Source organism: Sorex fumeus, unplaced genomic scaffold (assembly GCF_029834395.1).
Source record: "Sorex fumeus unplaced genomic scaffold, SorFum_2.1 ptg000197l, whole genome shotgun sequence".
In the NCBI taxonomy this organism is placed as follows: Eukaryota; Metazoa; Chordata; class Mammalia; order Eulipotyphla; family Soricidae; genus Sorex; species Sorex fumeus.
In genome coordinates, this window is record NW_026606254.1 from 1,245,767 (window position 1) to 1,265,990 (window position 20,224).

General features: G+C 61.7%; 1 protein-coding gene across 1 annotated transcript in view; it reads right to left on the bottom strand.

The window, feature by feature from the left end:
• PRRX2 (paired related homeobox 2) overlaps window positions 1–18,748 on the bottom strand; it is a 47,296-nt gene extending 28,548 nt beyond the window's left edge. The window contains exon 1 of the mRNA XM_056108168.1: window positions 18,487–18,748. Within this exon, the coding sequence (XP_055964143.1) occupies window positions 18,487–18,748 (262 nt within the window). The remainder of the gene's footprint in view (window positions 1–18,486) is intronic.
• Window positions 18,749–20,224: the final 1,476 nt, after the last annotated feature.

Here is a 20,224-nt window from a genome sequence, read left to right on the forward strand (position 1 = left end):
GTGCCAGGAGTCGAAACCTGGGTCAGCTGGGTAGAAAGCGAGCTCCTAGCCTACCGCCTCTCTGGTTCTTCATGCAGCACCCCAGAACACAGCCTTGGCCCCTGCAGGTTTCCATGGAAACGACCATCCCCTTCTCAACAAACCTCCCAGTTCCTTCTCGCCACGGGTGCGGGATCCCGCCCTCTGGATCGGGGGGGCTTGTGCCTAGCCAGCGACAATCAAATATGGAAAAGAACCAGTATCGGTGGGGACATTTGCTTCTGGGGACATCTGCTTCCGGCTCCCTGACCTCGCTGCGGAGCCCCTGACTGCTGGGCGTTCTGCCAGGGTCCCATCAAGCCATTCCAAAAAGACAGAGCATGGGACGGTTTTTCTTTCTTTTCTTTCTTTCTTTCTTTCTTTCTTTTTCTTTTTCGGCTTTTTTGGGTCACACTCGGCAGTGCTCAAGGGTTCCTCCTGGCTCTGCACCTGGCGGTGCTTGAGGGACCATATGGGATGCCGGGGATCGAACCCAGGTCATCCGCATGCAACGCAAAGGCCCTAGTAGCTGTACTATGCTCTACCCCAACATGGGAGAGCTTTTTTGTTTTGTCTGGGGGCTATTCCCAGCGATGCACTCAAGAATTACTTCTGGTGGTGCTCGGGGGACCCCATGGGTTGCTGGGGATTGAACCCAGGTCTGCCGCGTGCAAGGCCAGCGCCCTTCCCGATGTGCTATCACTCCAGCTCCCACTGGAGGCTTTCTCAGAGGCTCCAGGGGAGGCTGAAGCCATGGGCACAACTGTATATCACGGCTGTGCAGGTGAGCCCCTGCCCCGATGTCCCATCCCTGTCCCCCTAGTCTTGCCCTGGAGTTCTCAGCCAGACCCCTAGTCTGCACCCCACCAGCCACCCAGTCACTCCTGCCTTCCCTTCCACTGTTCTGTCTGGCTGGAACATCTTCCCCCTTGGCAGGAAGCCTGAGACTGCTGTCACCTCTCACCTTGGCCTTCGCCTTCACTTCCTGCAGAACTAACTCGTCCCTCATAGCCCCAGCAAGGTTTGGGGGAACATCTGCCTCCCCGGCCCCCCTGCTGCCCTCTCAGTGACTCATCACACGGAGACACACCAGCCTGTGTCCCTGCATCCCTTCCACGCACTGAGGGGTCTCTTGTCTGCAGTGATGTCCTGGTACAAGGCAGGGCCTCAGGAAATCCTGGATGAGTGAATGAATAAACGAATGAATGAATGAATGTTCCAGCTTAGGTCCATGTAGCCTCTGGTACCGCAATGTCTATCTATGGCTCAGGCTTCCAAAGCCTTTGCTAAAGCTGTGGGAAATGGAACACTGGAGATACAGTTTTGTTGTTAGGTTGGTTTTGTTTGTTGGTTTGGTTTGGATTGGGTTTGGGGCCACACCAGCATTGCTCAGGGGTTACTCCTGGCTCTGCACTCAGGGATCACTCCTGGCGGGGCTCAGGGGACCCTATGGGGTGCTGGGGATTGAATCGTGTTAGCAGAATGCAAACTACCCGTGAAACTATCAATCTGGCCCAGTTTTGTTTGTTTTTTTTTTTTTTTATGGGTCAAACTTCTACTTTACTGATGAGTCCGACACGAATACCAAAACCGCTTTTTTTTTTTTTTGCTTTTTGGGTCACACCAATGCAATGCACAGGGGCTACTCCTGGCTCTGCACTCAGGAATCACCCTTGGCAGTGCTCAAGGGACCATATGGGATGCTGGGAATCAAACCCGGGTTGGCCGCGTGCAAGGCAAACACCCTACCCGCTGTGCTATTGCTCCAGCCCAAAACCGCCTCCTTTGCATGTTATTGTTTTTCCTAAAAAGGGAAAAATTAGGTAGGTAGGTAGGTAGGTAGGTTAAAAGCTAAGAGTTTTTCAGCTTTTATAGTGAAATTTTTAGGGAGATCGGTTTTCTTGGTTTGTTTTGGGGCCACACCCAGTGATGTTCAGGACTTACTTCTGGCTCTGCACTCAGGGATCACTCCTGGTTGGCCAGGGGACCATATGGGATGCCAGAGATCGAACCCAGATCAGCTGTGCGCAAGGCAAGTGCCTAACCCCCTGTACTATCGCTCCAGGCCAGGAGAGAATTTTTTTGTTTGTTTTGGGTCACACCTGGCGATGCACAGGGGTTACTCCTGGCTCTGCACTCAGGAATGACTCCTGGCGGTGCTCAGGGGACTATATGGGATGCTGGGAATCGAACCTGGGTCCACTGCGTGCAAGGCAAACGCCATACCCACTGTGATATCTCTCCAGCCCCCAGGGAAGAATTTTTCTTTGGCTCCAAGATAAACTGCTGAAGAGTCATGAAAAAGTGGTCGGTGTTACAGCCAGCTAAGACATGGGTCATCAGTTACACGTCCAAGTCCACCGCCACTCACATATTTCCTAGGGAGTGTTTGATGTAAGGAGGGGGGGGAGGAGGTTGCTATGGAAACCAGATCCCCACACCGGCTCCCCAGGCTTGGACAGTGATGGACCCTAGCCACCACCCATCAGCCCACCGCCGGGCTGCCCAGGTTCTGTGGGGCGTGGATCTGAGGCAGATGGGTGTAGTCCGCCCAGCAAGCGGGAGCAGAGGACCTCGGGGCCACAGCTCCCTCTCCTCTCCTGGGGATAGGGAGTTGGGAGACAGAAGGGTGGTCCCAGCTCGGCTGCCACCAGGATGACAGTTGCTTTGGGGGGGGGAGCTAGGATGAGACGCCAGTTCCTGCTGCTTCACCCACGAACTGGGTGGCCTTGGGGGAAGTTGCTAGACGTCCCTGGCTCTTGACTGCCTGATGTGTAATGCAAGCATGCGAGCTAACGGGTCATTATAAGGCTGAGGCCCAGCAGCAGGGCCTGGAGGCCAGCAACTCTCAGTCAGCAGCGCAAACCGGGTCCAAAGCGTTTGTTTTGATTGGTGTGCGGGCCACGCCCAGCTGTGCTCTGCGGCTTCTGGCGCGATGCTGCGGGCTATGCAGTGCCAGGGAGAGAACCCAAGCCCCCTACATGCAAAGCGCGCGCGCGCTCCGGAACCCTGAGACCGCGCAGCGCCCGGGGAGCCTGTTAGAGGCGACTCCGCCCCCCGGGCGCCCTCTGCCAATCAGCGCGCAGCTCCCCCTGCCGCGCCCGTGATTGGCCCAGAGCTGGGCAGGGGGCCAATCACCGCACAGGGCGGTCCCGGCCGCGCCCTAGTTTAAGCCCCAGCATCCCTCCCAGGACCGTGCACTTGGGACACAAACTTTTTCCGCAAAAACTAGCAACAATTAATTAACCGAAGGTTTCCGTCTCATCTAGCTGACCCCACTCGCACGCTGCCCACTCCCACCTCTCCCTGGCCCCTCTCTTTGCATTGCACCATTAGAGAAATGCACCCCCGACTCTGGGTACCCCTCTCCCCCCAGCCCAGGGAGCACGGTGACGGGATCCCCGAATCTGCCCTCACTGCTCCCCCAGGAGCAGGTCCCGGGCCGGCTCCCCACCCGCGAAGGAAGGTCTTCGCAGCCGGTCTGGCCGGGTAGCCGCGGCTGTGTCCGGGGTGCACGGGATGGGGGGCTTGGAGGCCTGACGCGGTGTGGCCAGGCACCAGCAGTCCGTCCCCGGACACGCTACTGCACCAAGTGGGGCTGCAGAAATAGGGAAACGGGGAGCTGGAGCGATAGCACAGTGGGGAGGGCGTCTGCCTTGCTGGAGGCTGACGCAGGTTCGATTCCCAGCGTCCCATACGGTCCCCCAGCACCGCGAGGAATAATTCCTGAGTACATGAGCCAGGAGTAACCCTTTGTGCAATGCCCGGTGCTATCCAAAAAAAAAAGACAAAGGGAAACCGTGACAGAAACGGTCATCCGGGGGTGGGGGTCAGTGTGCCTATGGGGGCCCCTGCAGGGAAGGGTTTTTTAGTGTTTAGGAGGTCCTAGCGGGGGGGCTTCTAGGGACAGTCACTCTGCACAAGGCAGCAGCTTTACTGGCTGGCGTGAGGGGAGGGTGGAGACAGTCGCCTACGGTCCCGCTGCCCCTCCTTTACTTGCTCCGATCTGCTCTGCAGAGCCAGGCTTTGTGGGCTGTGCAGAGCCTGGGTGGGGCCGAAGCGCCCACGCCCACGGGTCCCCCAGGACGGACACAGCCTCTGCTGGGGAGGCGGGAATCCTGCCCGCACACGCCCCCGGCAAGCGATGGGAATAAACAAGCCGGCTCACCATCTGTCCTGGGGAGCAGGCAGAGTCATAGCCTCCTCCCCATTATGGGGGAGATGGGGGGGTCCCTGGCAACCAGGGTAGCCCACCTTGTTCAAGGACATCCACCTGTGAGTGGCTGAGAATAGACGAAGCTACTGGCCGGAAGGGAGGGACTTCCTTTCGCACCTCTCATTAGCCCCACTTTACAGATGAGAACACTGAGGTTCGGGGCTGGAGAACTGCACAGCACCCTGGAAGCCTTAAGGAGACAGCTCTGCCCTCCAGGCACCCTTGGGCATCAGCACCCAGCTCCCCTCAGCCCACCAAGACTGGTTTGACCCCTGGGACCAAATATGATTCCCTTAGCACTGCCAGGAATGACCCACGGGCACTGCAGAGTGTGGTCCCCCCCAAAAGAAGAGAAACTGAGGTTCAGATTGGGGGAGCCAACTGGGTCAGTCGGACTAGCTGATCCTCTCTCCATCTCGTTCCCCTGCCCCCGCGCACCACATGTGAGGGGTCCCCAGGCTCTGGCCCACTCTCAGGGACCTGCCCGTACCCGTGGGAAAGTTCAGGAAACTGGGGTGATGGAAGCACTTGACACTGGGCCCAGCTCAGTGCTGTCCTGCGCCCCCTGGGAACAGGCCCACTCTGGTGGCTGGTTCTGGTTCCGTCTTCCCTCGCCCCCGTGGTGGCTCCGTCCCACGCCGTCTGCCCCGTCCGCAGACTCGCTCTCTGCTTTTCCATCTGGTTCTGGTTTGGGGGGGGCGGGCGGGCGGCAGGGTAAAGGAAAAGGAGGGTTTAGGAGAAGCTGCAATCTGGCCGCCGGTGGAGGAAAATCCAATGTATTTGTTTCTTGCTCCCCTGTCTTCTCCCTTGCCATCTGCCTCTGCCAGCCCCAGGGCTGTGGAACAGTTGTGGCCCCACTCCTGACTCAGCTGAGACACGGGGTCCCAGGTGGAGCAAGCGTCAGCCCGGAGTCCAGTTTTTCCCACAGGCAAAACTGCCGTGATGAGGCAACTTTGCCTGCCTCAGAGGTAGGTAGGACAGGGGGTAAGAACGGCCCCATACAGGGTCCCCCCAGCACCCCCGAGCACAGAAAAGGGAGTTGGCCCTGAGCACTGCCTGATGTGGCTCAAAAAAAAATTCAAAGCAAAATAACAAACAGCTTCGCAGGAGCCCCAGGGCTGGCGGTGAGCGTCACCAGCGCGTGCAGGAACTTCTGAGCTCTTATCTGAGAATCGCAGTCCCGCTGCCTGCAGCCCCCCTGCCCGGCATCCTCTCACCCGGCCCTGGGAAAAGTTGCAATTAATCTCATTTGCATTTCTAACCTCAAATGCCACATTATAAAAATAGTTGTGTTGTGTTTTACGGAGGCAGTGGTTGGGAAATCATGGCCTCAGCATGTGCAGGAGAGCAGCCAGTTTCCGCCAGGCTGGGGTGCGACAGAGCCCCCCACCCCCCACCCCCAGAAGCTGTCGATCTCTTTTTTTTTATTGCTTTTTGGGTCACACCAGGCAATGCACTGGGATGACTCCTGGCTCTGCACTCAGGAATCACTCCTGGTGGTGCTCGGGGGACCATATGGGAAGCTGGGAATTGAACCTGGGTCGGCCACATGCAAGGCAAACGCCCTACCCGCTATGCTATATCACTCCAGCCCCTGTCCGATCTCTTAAGGGGCAGCTTGGGCAGCACACACACCCACCAGGACCCTGTGTATGTGCCGTGGGGCAGCTGAGGCTGAAGGACCTTCTCCAAGTCTATTTTATTTGGGGGGGAGGGGGGTGACATCCAGTGATGCTCAGGGTCACTCCTGGCTCTGCACTCAGGAATCACTTCTTTTTATTTTATTTATTTATTTGCTTTTTAGGTCACACCCAGCGTTGCACAGGAGTTACTCCTGGTTCATGCACTCAGGAACTACTCCTGGCGGTGCTCAGGGGACCATATAGGATTCTGGGAATCGAACCCGGGTCGGCCGCATGCCAGGCAAATGCCCTACCAGCTGTGCTATTGCCCCAGCCCCAGGAATCTCTTCTTGACAGTGCTCAGGGGACTGTGTGGGATGCCGGAGATCAGAGTTAAGTTGGCAGCGTGCAAGGCGAGTACCCTCCTTGCTGGACCATCCCTCTGGCCCCAGGCCTTCTCCTTGCTTCTGGTAAAAGCTGGTGGGGGCGGGGGGATGGACGGGGGATAGTTCTCTGCACCCAGAACTGCTCCCGACTTCAGGCTTCAGAGCCACGGGCAGGAGAATTGGTAGATACATGCCAGCCGTTTGCTGGGCACCCAGCTGAGGGGTATAGCGGGCCAAGAATGCCCCCCTGCCCCTCATCCGCTGAATGTACTTTTTCTTTTTCAGGTTTCTGAGTCACGCCAGTGGGACTCAGGGCCAACTCCCGGCTCTGCACTCAGGGATCACTCCTGGAGGCGCTGGGGCACCCTGTATTGGTCCAGGGCTCGAACCCAGGTGCGCCACATTCAAGGCGCCCTCCCCATCCACAGGATATCCTCAGCTCCTGCCAAAACAGCACAAGCCCCACTGGGTACCGTGACGCTCACTCTTCTATGGGGAAAATCTGGGGTTCAAACACGTAAGGCACTTTCCCAAGGGCACCCCGATAAATGGGGACATGGCGGGGGGGCGCAGAGAAAAGCCACACCTTTCCTGCCTCGTGTCCAGCCCCTGACACAGCGGGGACTGGGAGGACATCCCCAACTCTGGCTCTAGTGCTCACTCTCTAAGCCTGCAACAGAGCTGGAGGTCCCGGGCAGCCGCCTTCCTGGGGGAGGTGGTTCTGGTTAAAAGTCCGGCACTCTTGGAGAGGCAACCCCAGGGCTAGGGCGCTCGGCTTGTGGCTGGCCCAAGTTCCATCCCTGGCACCCCACAGGGTCCCTCAAGCCCCGCCGGGAGGGATCCCTGAGTGCAGAGCGGGAGTAAGTCCTGAGCACTGCCAGGTAAGCCACCCCTCCCCCCCAAAAAAAACACACAATAAATCAAACCAGCGGCTGCCCTCTGACCAAGGATATCGCCCTTCCTGACTCACCCCTTCCTACACGGGAGGCGGGGGGGGGGGGAGGGTCCGGGTGAGGTGGACCGGCAGGAACAAGCCAGAGACCAGGGTGCAAAGCCTGGCACCCCCAGATGCTTAATACCCATCTTGGCCTCAGTTTCCTCACTGGAAAATGGGGTCGCCAGGCCGCCAACCTTCTCCAGAACCAAGATTCCCTCTGGAGGGGCGGAACCACAGTGCAGCGGGGAGGACGCTTGCCTTACACACCACAGCCGACCCGGGTTCAATCCCTGGCCCCCGGAAGGTGCCCCCGAGCCCCAAGACATGACGTTCCCATAGTCTGGTGCCACTCAGCATCAGGGCACACACCCTCCTGCACACGTGTGTCCCATGGCAGCAAGTGGGGAGGGGAGGCCTTCCTTCGGAGATTTCTTCTCTGGAGTCTAAGGAGCGGGCCCTGGAGGGGAGATGCCCAAGCCTGGTCCCGGGACCCGAGTCAGTCACCGGCGTCACATGGGGGCTCGGAGGGCACTGCCTACTTCCAGGGTGCCCAATCACTCGGCCTTACGTTTTTGTTTTTGGGAGCGATAGCACAGCGCGTAGGGCGTTTGCCTTGCACGCGGCCGACCTGGCCGACCCAGGTTCGATTCCTCCGCCCCTCTAGGAGAGCCCGGCAAGCTACCGAGAGTATCTAGCCTGCACGGCAAAGCCTGGCAAGGTACCCTACCCGTGATGTGTTCGATATGCCAAACACAGTAACAAGTCTCATAATGGAGTCGTTTACTGAGCCCGCTCGAGCAAATCAATGAACAACAAGAGGACAGTGACAGTGACCCTGGCGGTGCTCAGAGCTCACTCCTGGTGGGGCGAAGGGACCACTGGGGATGCTGGGAGAGCCAGGTCCAGAGTGGAAGCACGTGCCCTCCCACTGTGCTATTTCTCCAGCCCCACCCTCTCTTCTCCCTCCCTCCCTCTCCCTCTATCTCCCTTTCTTTCTCTCTCCCTCTCTCTCTCTCTCTCTCCCCCTCCCTCTCCCTCTCTTCCCCTTCTCATTCACCAGGAATGATTCCCCCCCCCCACACGAACCCCAAGCACAAACCCGGTGTGTCCCCAAACCCAAACCCCCTGAAAGAAAACCACAAACCCAAAATGCCAGTTTCTTTTTTTCCCTCCCCATTTAGGGATCACTTTTTGGCCCTTCCCCCCCAAGACTGGGCAGTAACCCTACGTCCCTTTGAAAAACCAGAGTCCCTGCCTCTCTAGGCGCTGTGTGACCTGTGTGACCTGAGGCAAGTCACTTAACCTCGCTGAGCTGGGGTTTCCCCAACTGTCATCACAAAAGCAGAGGCCCTGACTGGACAGTGCCAGGTGGTCAGATCCACGCCGAGTGCCCTGCCCCACTGGGATATGTCTCCCCTGGTCTCAGAGAACAGAAATCTGTCCCTGGGCCTGGTCAGGAACCCCCGAAATGCAGGGCTGTGCGGTCCACCCTCTGCCACTGGCCTGGGATGCGCTGGTTCTCATCGTTGAGGCCGGGAGGCCCAGGGCCCGGTGCGTGTCCGTGTCCAGGAGGAAGGGGTGCCAGGCGCTCCGAGGGCGCCCACGGCGGGGTGGCCCCCACCTGCGCCCGGCCCGCGTGCTGGCTGGACCGGCCGCCGGGCGCATCTTGAGCGCATTAGAGGCTGGCGCTCACAGCTGGTTTGCGTTATGTGCTATTTGTTAGTCTAATGAAAGGAGGTGCATTGGCTTTCAGGACCTCGCGCTCCGCGGGGTTTTATATGGGGGGCCCCCGCGCGAGCTCTGGCGGCAGAGAGGCCGCGAGGGCCCCTGCCAGGCGCGCCCGGCGGCTCCGGCTTTGATTCTGCCGTTCGCAGCCATCCGCGCCGTAATTCCAGCTCTGGTTAAACGTCATTTTTAATAACGCCGGCTCTGGTGTGTGTATGTCGGCGCCCACGGCAGAGGGGGAGGGGAGGCCGGGCCGGAGACGGGGTCTGGGGATGGGGTGGGCTCCCCCGGGGCCGGTGGCCAAGACCCCCACTCCAGGGACCCCCAAGCCTCAGAGCATTGGGCTGGAAGGCAGATGGGGGGGGCGCGTTATTTAGGGTCTCTGAAAACCCCCTCTGTGCCCTGGTGCTTGTAGCTAACAGGGACTGAATTTCCCTCTATTCTGGGAACTGCTAGGTACACAGTAGGTACAAAATGTGTGCTGAGGCCTGTCCACGCCCAACTGCCCCCTGCACCCACAGCCTTGGGCCCGGCTTAGGAGACGCGGCTTGGAACAACTTCTGCGAGAGTCCGCTGCCCCCCAGGAACCTCCACGAAGGCTGGTTTCTACTCCTGGGGAGGGCGGGCGCGACTGCTTCCTCTTGGGCAAGCTCAGACGACATCCAGAAAAGAGTGAGCAACAGGAGGAATCTTCCAGAATACAGCAGTGCTCACCCTCTAGAGCCCCCCAAGTGAGGGACTCAGGGAAATGCAGATTCCCAGGCTCAAGGCGCAGGAGTCTCTCTGGGTTGGGGCCCAGGAGTAGGGGTGGACTTGGTGGGAGGGGACGTCCACGGTCCCCACACACGGTGCCCCTCCCTGACTCCGTCGGGGCCCGGAGTGGTAAGTTTCTTTCCTTTTTCATCTCAGTCTTTGGGCCACACCTGGCAGTGCTCGGGGCTGACTCCTAGCTCTGTGCTTGGGGCTCACTTCTGGCTCTGTGCTCAGGGGTCAATCCTGGTGGTGCTCAGGGCCCCGATGGGGTGGCACGGGTCCAACCCTGTTTGTCCACGTGCACGGCCAGTACTCTCCCTGCCGTATTAGGGTCCGGCCCAGGAGCCCGGGGTCCTCCTTTGCACCCCTCCAGAAAGGAGCAGTCACCTCATTCCGCCAAGCAGTCGGGTGCAGGCTCAGGTCGGGGGCTCTGGGAGGCTCCTGGGGCTCCGGCTGCCGGACTCCTGCTCTTCCAGCTACCCTCCCCCTCCCGACCTTCCAAAGACTGGGCCTCCACGACCCCCTGGGACCCAGCGCTGGCTTTGAAACCCCACTCCCCCTCCCTGGAAGGTCCCAGTGGCCCACACAGACGAGGACAATAGAGAAGGGCCAGCAATAATGTCTCCCAGAGCTGCTGGGAAGGACGCGCCCCCAGCTAGAGGCCCTTTCTTTTTTTTTTTTTTTAATCACACCTGGTAGTGCTCAGGGGCCACTCCTGGCTCTGCACTCAGGAATCACTCTTGGTGGTGCTCAGGGGACCATATGGGATGCTGGGAATCGAACCCCAGTCAGTCACGTGCAAGGCAAACGCCCTACCTGCTGTGCTAACGCTCCAGCCCCAGCCAGAGGCGCTTTAACTGGGTGACTCGCGGAGCCCAGCACGGCCGGGGCTTTCGGACACCATCGCGAGGTCCCGTCACTCCCCGTCGGGCCCTACAGCTTCCTACAGGCCGCTCCTGCTTCTGTTCCTCCTGCCCGGGCCCCCCTGGGTGCCCCCACAGCCCCGCCCGTGGCCGCCCCCCCCCCCCCGCCCCAGCCACTGCAGCCCAGGCTGCCTGCCCCTGCCTCTGCTCACAGGAAGCCCCTCACACCCTCCTGCTCCGCAGCCCCCAAAAGGCACTCACCGACCCCCATCCTGGCCCTCTGACTAGGGGCCGGGACTCCTGGACATGAGGGGCCGGGGACCAGAGTTTGTGTGTGCCTGTGAGTGTGTGAGTGCATGTGTGTGCATGTGTGCATGTGTGTGTGTACATAACTGGAGTGTTTGTGTGCAATGTGGGGGTGTGTATGTATGTCAGGGTGTATGTGAGTTTGCATGTGTGCGTGAGTTTGTGTACTGAACTGTAACGGGGTGTGTAAGAACATGTGTGAGTGTGTGAGAATGTGCTGGAGTGATTGTGTGTTGAGTGTGCTGATGTGTGTGTGTGTCTGTGTGCATGTGAGTGAGTTGGAGTGTTTGTGTTTTAGAATGTGTTGGGGTGTGTCAGTGTGTGTTGGAGTGTGAGTGTGGGTGAGAGTGTTTGTGTGTGTGTGCGTGGGGGGCAGTGTATATGATGCAGTGTGTGTGTGTGTGTGTGTGTGTATGTGTGCTGGGTGTGTGTGGGCCAGTGTATATGGTGGAGAGTGTGTGTGTGTGTGTGTGCGCGCGCGCGCAAGACAGTGTGTGGGTGTCCGGTGGCTAGATGTCTGAGACAGCCACGTCCCATGTGGATCCCAAATGCGAGCGACCTACCACAAGACGAGACAAACGGGGCCATTTGCCAGCCCTGGCTCAGCTACGAGCAGACCCCGAGGAAGGTGCTAGAAGATTCTTAGAGAAATGGAGGGGTGCGAGGCCAGGGCCAGAGGACTGAACTGTGGGAAGCGGCTTTCCGTGGTGAGCCTTTATCTTCGTTTCACGTCTGGCCACAGCCGGTGGCGCTTGGGGCTGCTCTTGGCGCTGCCAGGGTGAAGGTCACGGCCCCCACACGCAGGACAGACTGAGGCCTCTCCCGCGGGTACTGTTGGAGCTGCCCAGTCGAGATTGGGGCATGTGTGCATGTGTGTGTGTGTGTGAGGTCTGTGTGTGTGTGTGATGTCTGTGTGTGTGTGGTGTGCGTGTGTGGTATGGTGTGTATGTGTCTGTGTAGGGTGTGTGTGTGTCTGTGTGGTGTGGTTTGTGATGTCTCTGTGCCTGTGTGTGTCTGTGATATCGTATGTGTGTGTGAGATGTATGTGTCTGTGTAGGAGTGTGTGAGAGTGTGTGTGAGATGTGAGTGTGGTGTGTGTGTCTGTGTGGAGGGGTGTGTGTCTGTGTGTGTGCCTCTGTGTGTCTGTACTGTGGTGTACTGCATGTGTGTGAGATGTGTGTGTAGTATGGTGTGTGTCTGTGTGTGTCTGTGTGTGTAGCGTGGTGTAGTATGTGTGAGAGATGTGTCTATGTGTGGGTGTGTGAGATTTGTGCAGTGTCGTCTGTGTATATGTGTGTCTGTGTGTGGAGTGTGGTGCAGTGTGTGTGAGATGTGTGCCTGTGTGTGTGTGAGGGGTGTGTGTGTGTGTGTGTGTGTGTGTGTGTCCCAGGTCCAGGAGTGCTGGAACCCAGGAGGCAGGGAGGAAGAGTTCCAGACCCCCCTCCATGACGCTCGGAAACAGGTGGGGAGACCATGCACGGCGGCTGGCAGGAGGGGTGGAACCCCCGAAGCTGTGCACCCCCTGCGGCCCCTAAAGCCACTGCTCCTGCTGGGGTGGTCCCTGGCAGGCCCCCCGGCACTCCGGGGTCCTGGGATGGCTGGAGACAGTGGGCCAAGCGGGGCTGGAGCCCCTGGGGGCACCCCCTGGGCTGATGCTGGGATTGCAGGGGCCACACGGGAGCTCCTCGGAGCACCCCCAGGTCCACTTCCCCTGGGCCCACTTCCTTTGGGTCAGCGACCCCCAGATGCCCCCGAGCTCTGCCTTGCTGGGTCCAACCCAATCCTCAGGCAGGACAACCCCCGCCCCCATGTCTCCTGCTTAGACGCCCCCAGCCCAATCTCAGGCCCCTTTCACCCCCAGCCGCATCCGTCCCCCAAACCCACCTCTGCCCACAAAGCCTTGGCCGTAGGACCCCTGAACCACGCCCCGCTCGCCTTTCCTGGGGAGACAGAGGCACGACTGAGGGAGCAGCTAACAGGAGCCACCCAGCAGGGTCCCCAGAGGCCACCACCCATCACAGAGGGTGGGGCAGCCCTGTCCCTGCTGACCCCGGTCACCTCCCGGAGGGCACTGCCCAAAGGCCTGACCAGAAGCCAGAGACGGGGCAGGGGAGAGGCCTGGAGGGCGGAGCACATGCCAAGCAGGGGCGGGGGGAGACTCGATCCCCAGGGGACAAGGGTCCCCCACACACTGCAGAGGACCCCCGCACGGAGCCAGTAGGAGCCCCTCAGCAGCACAGGGGGAGCCCCAACAAATAGTAAGCCATGAGCACCCCACTCCCGGCCCCTCACCTCGCCCCTGCTCCCCTACTCCCTGGGGGTCGTGGAGGGACACCCCCACTGCTCTGAGGGTCCCAGGACTCACCCTGCTGGGAGCAGACCCAGGGGTATCAATCAACGTGCCCCCAGATATTCCTTGGGGCCCTCACAGACGTATGTCAGCCTGGTGAGACCCTGAGGGGGGTCGGGGCGGGCTGACCACCAGCCGCCTCTCTTTGCTGGGAGCTTGGGGGGACCCAGGTCACTCACATAAAAGGCTCAAAAGGTCGAGAGAACCCCTCCCTGACACGCATCCTGCAGAGAACAGTCCCCCAGAATGGGCAGAGGGCAGGCAAGAGAACCAGGCCTGGGTCCCCATCCCGGCTCACCCCTGCACAGCCCCGGTCGGTCGGGACTTGGGGGGTCTGGGTGGGGTGGGGAAAGGGCTCCGTCGTGTGGCTGAAGAGAACCGCTGGCATCCCACTCCCGGGACAAGCAGGGACCACCCAGAGCCACGTACCCCACCCCGCCCAAGGCTGGGGCCACCCAGTAGGGCAGATCTGACCTGTGGGGTCGGGGTCCCCCCAGAAGGAGGCAGCTTGACCCAGGCAGGACCACCCTGGCCGGCCCAGAGCTGCGGATGCCACCTCTGGTGGAGGGGATTCGAGGAGGACAGCCCCAGCGTCAGAAGCGGGGGGTGCAGTGGGGGTGGGCAGGAAGGACTCCTCACGGGCACAGTTTCCGGCGTGGGGAACAGAGAACAGTTTGGGGGGGTGGGAGTTCACTGGGTGGGGGGACCCCAACCTGCATCCGGGAACTTAGCATTGGGGACCAAGAGTCCTATCAAGTTGGCTTCTTCCGGTTTTTTTTTGGGGGGGCCACACCCAGTCGTGCTCAAGGCGTACTCCCGACTCTGCATTCGGAGATCACTCCTGGCAGGGCGTGGGGGACCCTAGAGGGTGCTGGGGCTGGAACTGACCGATTTGATCCCCAGCATGGCAGACACCCCCCCCAGCCCTGTCAGAAGGGGGTCCCTGAGCACAGAGCCCGGAGTTAGCTGGGTGTGGCCTCCAAACCAAAAAAATGGTAATAAAAGATTAAAAAAAAAATTTCAGTCTTGTGAACCAGACGGGGTGCAAATAAGCTCAATTTTCCAGCTGATGACTCTCCCCAGGTGCCCGGACTTTCCCAGCAGGGAGGACCCCATCGCTCTTTGCAAATAGGGGTCTCTCTTGGGGGCCCAGAAGGAAGGTGTCCGTGAAGCTCCAAGGTCCTTGCAAGGCTGCAAGGCCAACGTCCCCGCCGTCCTGTCACTCTGGCCGCGCCTGGAGCCCGCGCTCTGTTTAACGAACGGGCTGAGCGGAGACTGGTCCCATCCCTGGGACCACGGAGTCGCACTGGGAGGCACCACCCCCAGCACAGAGCCGGCAGAAAGCAGCGGGCCCAGTCCCTTCAGTCCCACCCTTGGTTTCAGGGGTCTCCAGTCACCCCCCTGTTCAGCCTGAGACCCCAAACATGGGTATCGGGGTATAGATCGCCTCACTCAGTCCACGGAATTCAGATGCTGGTAGGAGACCTGCATGAGCCCAGAGGGCGCCCCCAGCCCTGGCTCAGGCCTCCTGACCACAGGGGGGGAGCGGAGGGGGGGGGATGGATGGGGATCTGCAAGGTTGCGTCTAGCGCACCCCGCTTCCGCCCGGCCACAGGGGGGAGCACTTTCCAGAAAATCTCCTGTCTCTGCCGGGGTTTCCTTTTGTTGTCAGGCCCTGCAAAGGCAGAGAGAACCAAGGCGGGTTTATTTTCCTAACGTGCTTGGCATAGCTCCGCGGCCTTCAGCGCCAGATCGGGAGGGACCGGGACCCTGTTTGCTCTGAGTCACCGGCGAAGCCACAGGCTTCCCGGCCGGTTCCGGGGGGGCCTGGGCTGGGCAAACTTCGGGCAGGAATTGGTTCTGTCTATTGCCAGCTGGGGGAAAACAAAAGGTTCAAAATAGATGTGTCCTAAAAACTTTCAGGCTGGGAGAGAGGAGATGGGGGAACGGCGGATAAGGCGTTCGCCTTGCAGGCATCTGCCCCCCGATTTGATTTGATCCCCAGCATTGCAGACAGCACCCCCCCAGCCCTGTCAGAAGGGGGTCCCTGAGCACAGAGCCCTGAGTTAGCCGGGTGTGGCCTCCGAACCAAAAAGATGGTAATAAAAGACAAAAAAAAATTTCAGGCTTGCGAACCAGACGTGTTGCAAATAGGCTCAATTTTCCAGCTGATGACTCTCCCCAGGTGCCTGGACTCTCCCAGCAGGGAGGACAGGACCCCATCGCTCTTTGCAAATAGGGGTCTCTCTTGGGTACCCAGAAGGAAGGTGTCTGTGAAGCTCCAAGCCCCTCCATAACGCCCGTTCCAGCGGGCCTGGGGCCCCCAAGGATCGTCTGCTCGCTTTGAAAGGGGTTCAGTCCTGCTGGCTGGGCTCTCCAGGATGAGGGAGCAAAGTCCCTTCCCCCCCAGCCTTCCCCCGGGAGTTAGGGACCCCCTGCCCTCTGGCCGGCTGTCTCCTCCACCCTCCTGTCTGCAGCCCAAGCCCCCTACCCCACAGGAAGCCGAGGGTCTGCACAAGCCTGGGTGTGGCCTTCCGCTTGCCTGGAAAGTGCCCAGTTGGCCTGGGGAGAGACTCGACTACATAAAACAGTCAGATCGCACGGATGGATGATTTGCTTCCAGTGTGAGCGTGGCCATAGGGTGACTTCCTTTCCACTTTGCCAAGTCAGGACATTAAATAAAACATTCTCCAGTTGATTATCTTATTTCATAAAAGAAAGGATAGCTTAACCCCGCAAGCCAGGAGAACAAATCCTCCCTGCTCCAGGATAAATCTTTTTGTTTTGTTTTGTTTTGTGGCCACACCCCTGGCAGTGAGCAGAGCGTACTCCTGGCTCTGTGCTCAGGGAGCACTCCTGGCGGGGCTCAGAGGACCTGATGGGCAAGTGCCTTACCTGCTGTAGGATCTCTCTGCCTTCTAGAAAAAAAACAAACTTGTTTTTACTTTGTGTGTGTGTGTGAGGGGGCTTCTGAGCAACACCAGTGCTCAGGGGTCACTCCCAACTCTGTCCTCAGGGGTCACTGCAGCAGTAACTCTGGGAATCAAACCAGGGTCCACTACAAGTGCCAGAACCCCAGCTCTAGTCGTCCGCTCTTCAGACAGCCCCTAAGAACCTGTGATGGCCCAAAGCAGGGAACAAAAGTCCCGTGTCTGGGGATGGGAGGCAGAAGGCACTGACCCTCGTCCCAAGGGCACAGTTGTCCCCCGGTGGACAGTTAGCTCAGCCTGGTCCTGCCTGCCCACTGCCCCTCATCCCAGCCAGATGGGAGGGTGATGGCCTGAGCCCCCTTGTCCCCCCCCACACCTTCTGTCCTCAGCACCCAATCATGACTCAAGAGCCCCAAGAGAGGGGGCCCAGCCCCCCGGAGCCGGCCGGGGAGACCCTTTACCCTCCAGCTGTGGCATCCAGATCTCATGACCCAGTCCCCAGTGACAAGGGCAGTTCTGGGACCCCCCAGGTGTTGGCTGGACCCCCATGCCCACCTCTAGCCAAGCCTGGCTCCTTCTGTCCTCCCTCAGCCCAACCTGAGCGCCTCTCCTGCACCCTAGTTCTCTCCCTTCCCCCTTTTCCTTGTGTTTCTGCTTCCATTTGCTTTCCAGGTGCTGTCTCCCCCCAGGGGTCCCCCTTCCATCAGGTTCCCACAAGGGCATTTCTCTCACCCAAGGGGGAAGCCCCTCCCCCATCACCCGAGGCACCCCAGGCCCCTGGCCCAACCTGCCCTGCACTTCCCCACCTGGAAACCCCAATGTTTTTTTTGGAGGGGGTGTTCACTGCGACACTCAAGGTGACCAGGGGGAGAGGTGGGGGACAGCGGGGGCCACTGGGGCGGGAGAAGAGAGCAGTCCCTAGGAGGTGGCGGCCAGTGGATGACTGGCGAGGTCTCGGATGAGGCTGTCATCGCCTTCATTTCCCTGAGCCCCTCTCACCTGAGACTGGAGTGGGGTGCCTAAGGCTGAGTGGGGAGGCCACAGAGTGACCCCGAGACTGTCCCCTGACCCTCCCAACCCCCCACCCCAACACACACATAGTCAGGGCTCCAGACCCCCACACCTGTTTCCGGGGTCGGGATGCAGAGGAAGGGCCCCTGGCCCGCCCTCGCCCTCCCTCGGAGAAGCGTCCAGAGCGTTATCTTCCTGGGGCCCTGCCCCCCCGCTGGGGCCTGGCTCTCCGGCCAGTGAGGCTTTCTGAAAAAGGCCACTTGTCGGGTTGTTTGTTTTTGAAAGCCCTTCCCGATGACCTCTAACCCCGCGGGAAAGCTAGGCCCGGGACTCCGCGGGCGAGGCCATTCCCGGAGACAGCTGCTCTGGGCGCACACGGGCGGGGGCAGCGTCGCACCCCGAGATCCCGGAACCCAGCTTCAGGTCCCTCTGGGCGCGGGAGGTGACCCCCTAGAGCGGGGGGGGTTGTCCCTGGACTCCCTCCGGGCGTCGCCCCCCAAGCGGTCCCCGAGTTATAGCTGGTGGGGTGTCCTGGAGAAGCCGGATCTGCAGCCAGCTCGGACTCCCTGGGATGCCTCAGTTTCCCCGCCGTAATCCGGCCGCGGGAGGACCCGCGGGCTGCGCCTTGGGGCCGGGCACAAAGGCACAAAGGCGGTCCTGGGCGCGGTGACTCAGAGCCCGCGGCCCCGCGCGCCCAGCCCGGCCCCGCGCACGCCGCGTCGGGCACCGGGAACTTCACGGCAGCCGCGGCCGGTCCCCCGCGCTCGCTCCCCGGCGCCTTCAGCCCCGGGTCCCCGAAACCCAGCGCCCCGCCTCGTCTGCCTGCCGGCTGCTCGCCCCGGCCGACGTGGGACCTCGCCCGCCTCGAACCCGAGCTGCCCCGCATCCCTTCGGCTCCTCGGTTCCCACGCCCTGGCCGGTCCGAGCCCCGGCCGGGCCCCGCGCAAGGGGTCTCCGCCCCGACTCTCCACCCCGCACCTCCCGCCCGGCGTTCGACGCCCCGCACCCCCAAGTCGGTGTGCCCGGGCCCCGGGCGCCTGGCCCCGTGCGCGCTGCGCCGCATCCCGGCCCATCACCCCGGCCCCGCGCGCCCTGCCCCGCACCCCGGCCCCGCGCGCCCTGCCCCGCACCCCGACCCGGTGCGCCCTGCCCCGCACCCCGACCCGATGAGCCCTGCCCTGCGCCCCGGCCCCGCGCGCCCTGCCCCGCACCCCGACCCGATGAGCCCTGCCCTGCGCCCCGACCCGGTGCGCCCTGCCCCGTACCCGGACCCGATGCGCCCTTGCCCCGCACCCCGACCCGGTGCGCCCCGTCCCGCACCCCGACCCGGTGCGCCCTGCCCCGCACCCGGCCCCGCGTCCGCACTCACCTTCCTGCGGCGCCGCCTCGCTGCCGCTGCTGCCCCCGGACGGCTCCCGCGCCGCGCCCTCCCGCGCCTCGGCCCGGGCCCCGGGGCGCGCCGCGAGCCGCCCGGCCGCCGCCACCTCCTCCAGGTCCAGGAGGTGGCTCACCGTGAAGTTCTTGCGCGCCTGGGCGCAGTCGGCCGGCCCCAGCGCGGGCGGCGGCGGCGGCGGCCCCGGGCCCAGCGCCGGCTTGTCCAGGGCGAAGGCGGCGCCCGGCGCGCCGTCCATGCCGCCAGCCGCCCGGGGTGGCGGCCGGATCAGGCGCGGTGGGAGCGAGCGCCCCGGCCGCCCCGCGCTCGGCCCCGCTCGCCGCCCGCCCGCCCGGCGCTGACGTCGGGGATGCGAACTTTCCGCCCCGGCCCCGCGGCCTCCGCGCTCGCCCCGGCCGCTCGCAGCAGCTCCCGCGGCCGCGCGCCCCTCGGAGCCGCAGACCTCGCCCCCTTCCTCTCCCCTCCCCTCGGCTCCCCTCCTCCGCCCCCACCCTCCGGCGGACGCCGGGGCGGGGGGTCCCGCGCCAGGGCCCGCCAGAGCCTGGGGGCTAGGAGCGGGGGGGTGGGGTCGCGGGCGGGGGGGGGGGGGAAAGAAAGGGGTGTCCCCCGCTCACCCTCCACACCCACTTTCTCAGGCGGGGGTGGGGAGGCTCAGGGGCTTGTGGGTTCTTAAAGGCCACCCCCCACACATGTCCCGGAGGGAGGTGAGGGAAGAAATTGACAGCCCCCTCATTTCACAAATTCCTCCGCAGGGTGGGGGCGGGAGAGATCGCCAACACCCCCCACCCCTGCGCCCCATGCGCCCCGACTCTGTGTTAGGAAAAAACCCGAAACCCTCCTGGTTGGCTCCAGGGTAGGGGATGTTCCCCACCCCCCTGCTGCCGGGCCCACGCCTTGGTGCCCACGCAGGGCACTCCAGGAGCCCCTCCCCGGAATAGCCAACCGAGTGGAACGCGTTTCCTTCCAGAATTCCGCGGGTACACACGCGGAAACACACAGCACACGCGCGCACACGTGAGCGCACACGCGCGCAGGCACACGCACATACTTAGGCAGGCCTCGGAGCCAGACTGACAGATGAGACCGGCAAGGCTGGGCTAGGAGGTTGTTTTTGTTTCTCAAGAAAAGGCCAGAGGGCATGCCCCGGGGGTGAGAGACTAAGGCTCTGCAGCTGGGGTGGGGGGGGCGGTACCCAGTGCCCCCCCAACTGTCTCTGCCTGGTGCCCCAACAGCCCGGTGCCCTGGGCCCCCACCCCTTCCTCCAGCTCACAGCCCTGTAACCAGCCTTCCACGTGCCATTGACCCCCACGTGCAAGAGACCCCCCCAAATGAGACCGAGTGAGCCCCAACTGACCTGGGCACCAGCACTCGTGGGTACCTCTGCCTTGACTCCCCTTTCTGGCCACCCGCTCCTCCGAGTCACAGAAGGTGAATCAGGCCCTGTGCCAAGCTCCTGGGCACTGGAGCGGTGGGGCGGGCAGTGACCCTGCCCAGCAAAGGACCTAGGACTGAAGTGTGAGGGTGTCCAGGGGGAGGGGGCAGAGAGGTCCCATACATTCCATTTCTTTTGATGACAAATGGGGAAACTGAGGCGCAAAGACAGCGCCCCATCCGCAGATGGGAAAGCCACTGAAACTGTCGGGTCCTGGCCCTTTTATTGCATGATGGTCAAGGCGCCGTAATCCGGCCAGAGGCTGGTGATGCGCTCAGGACC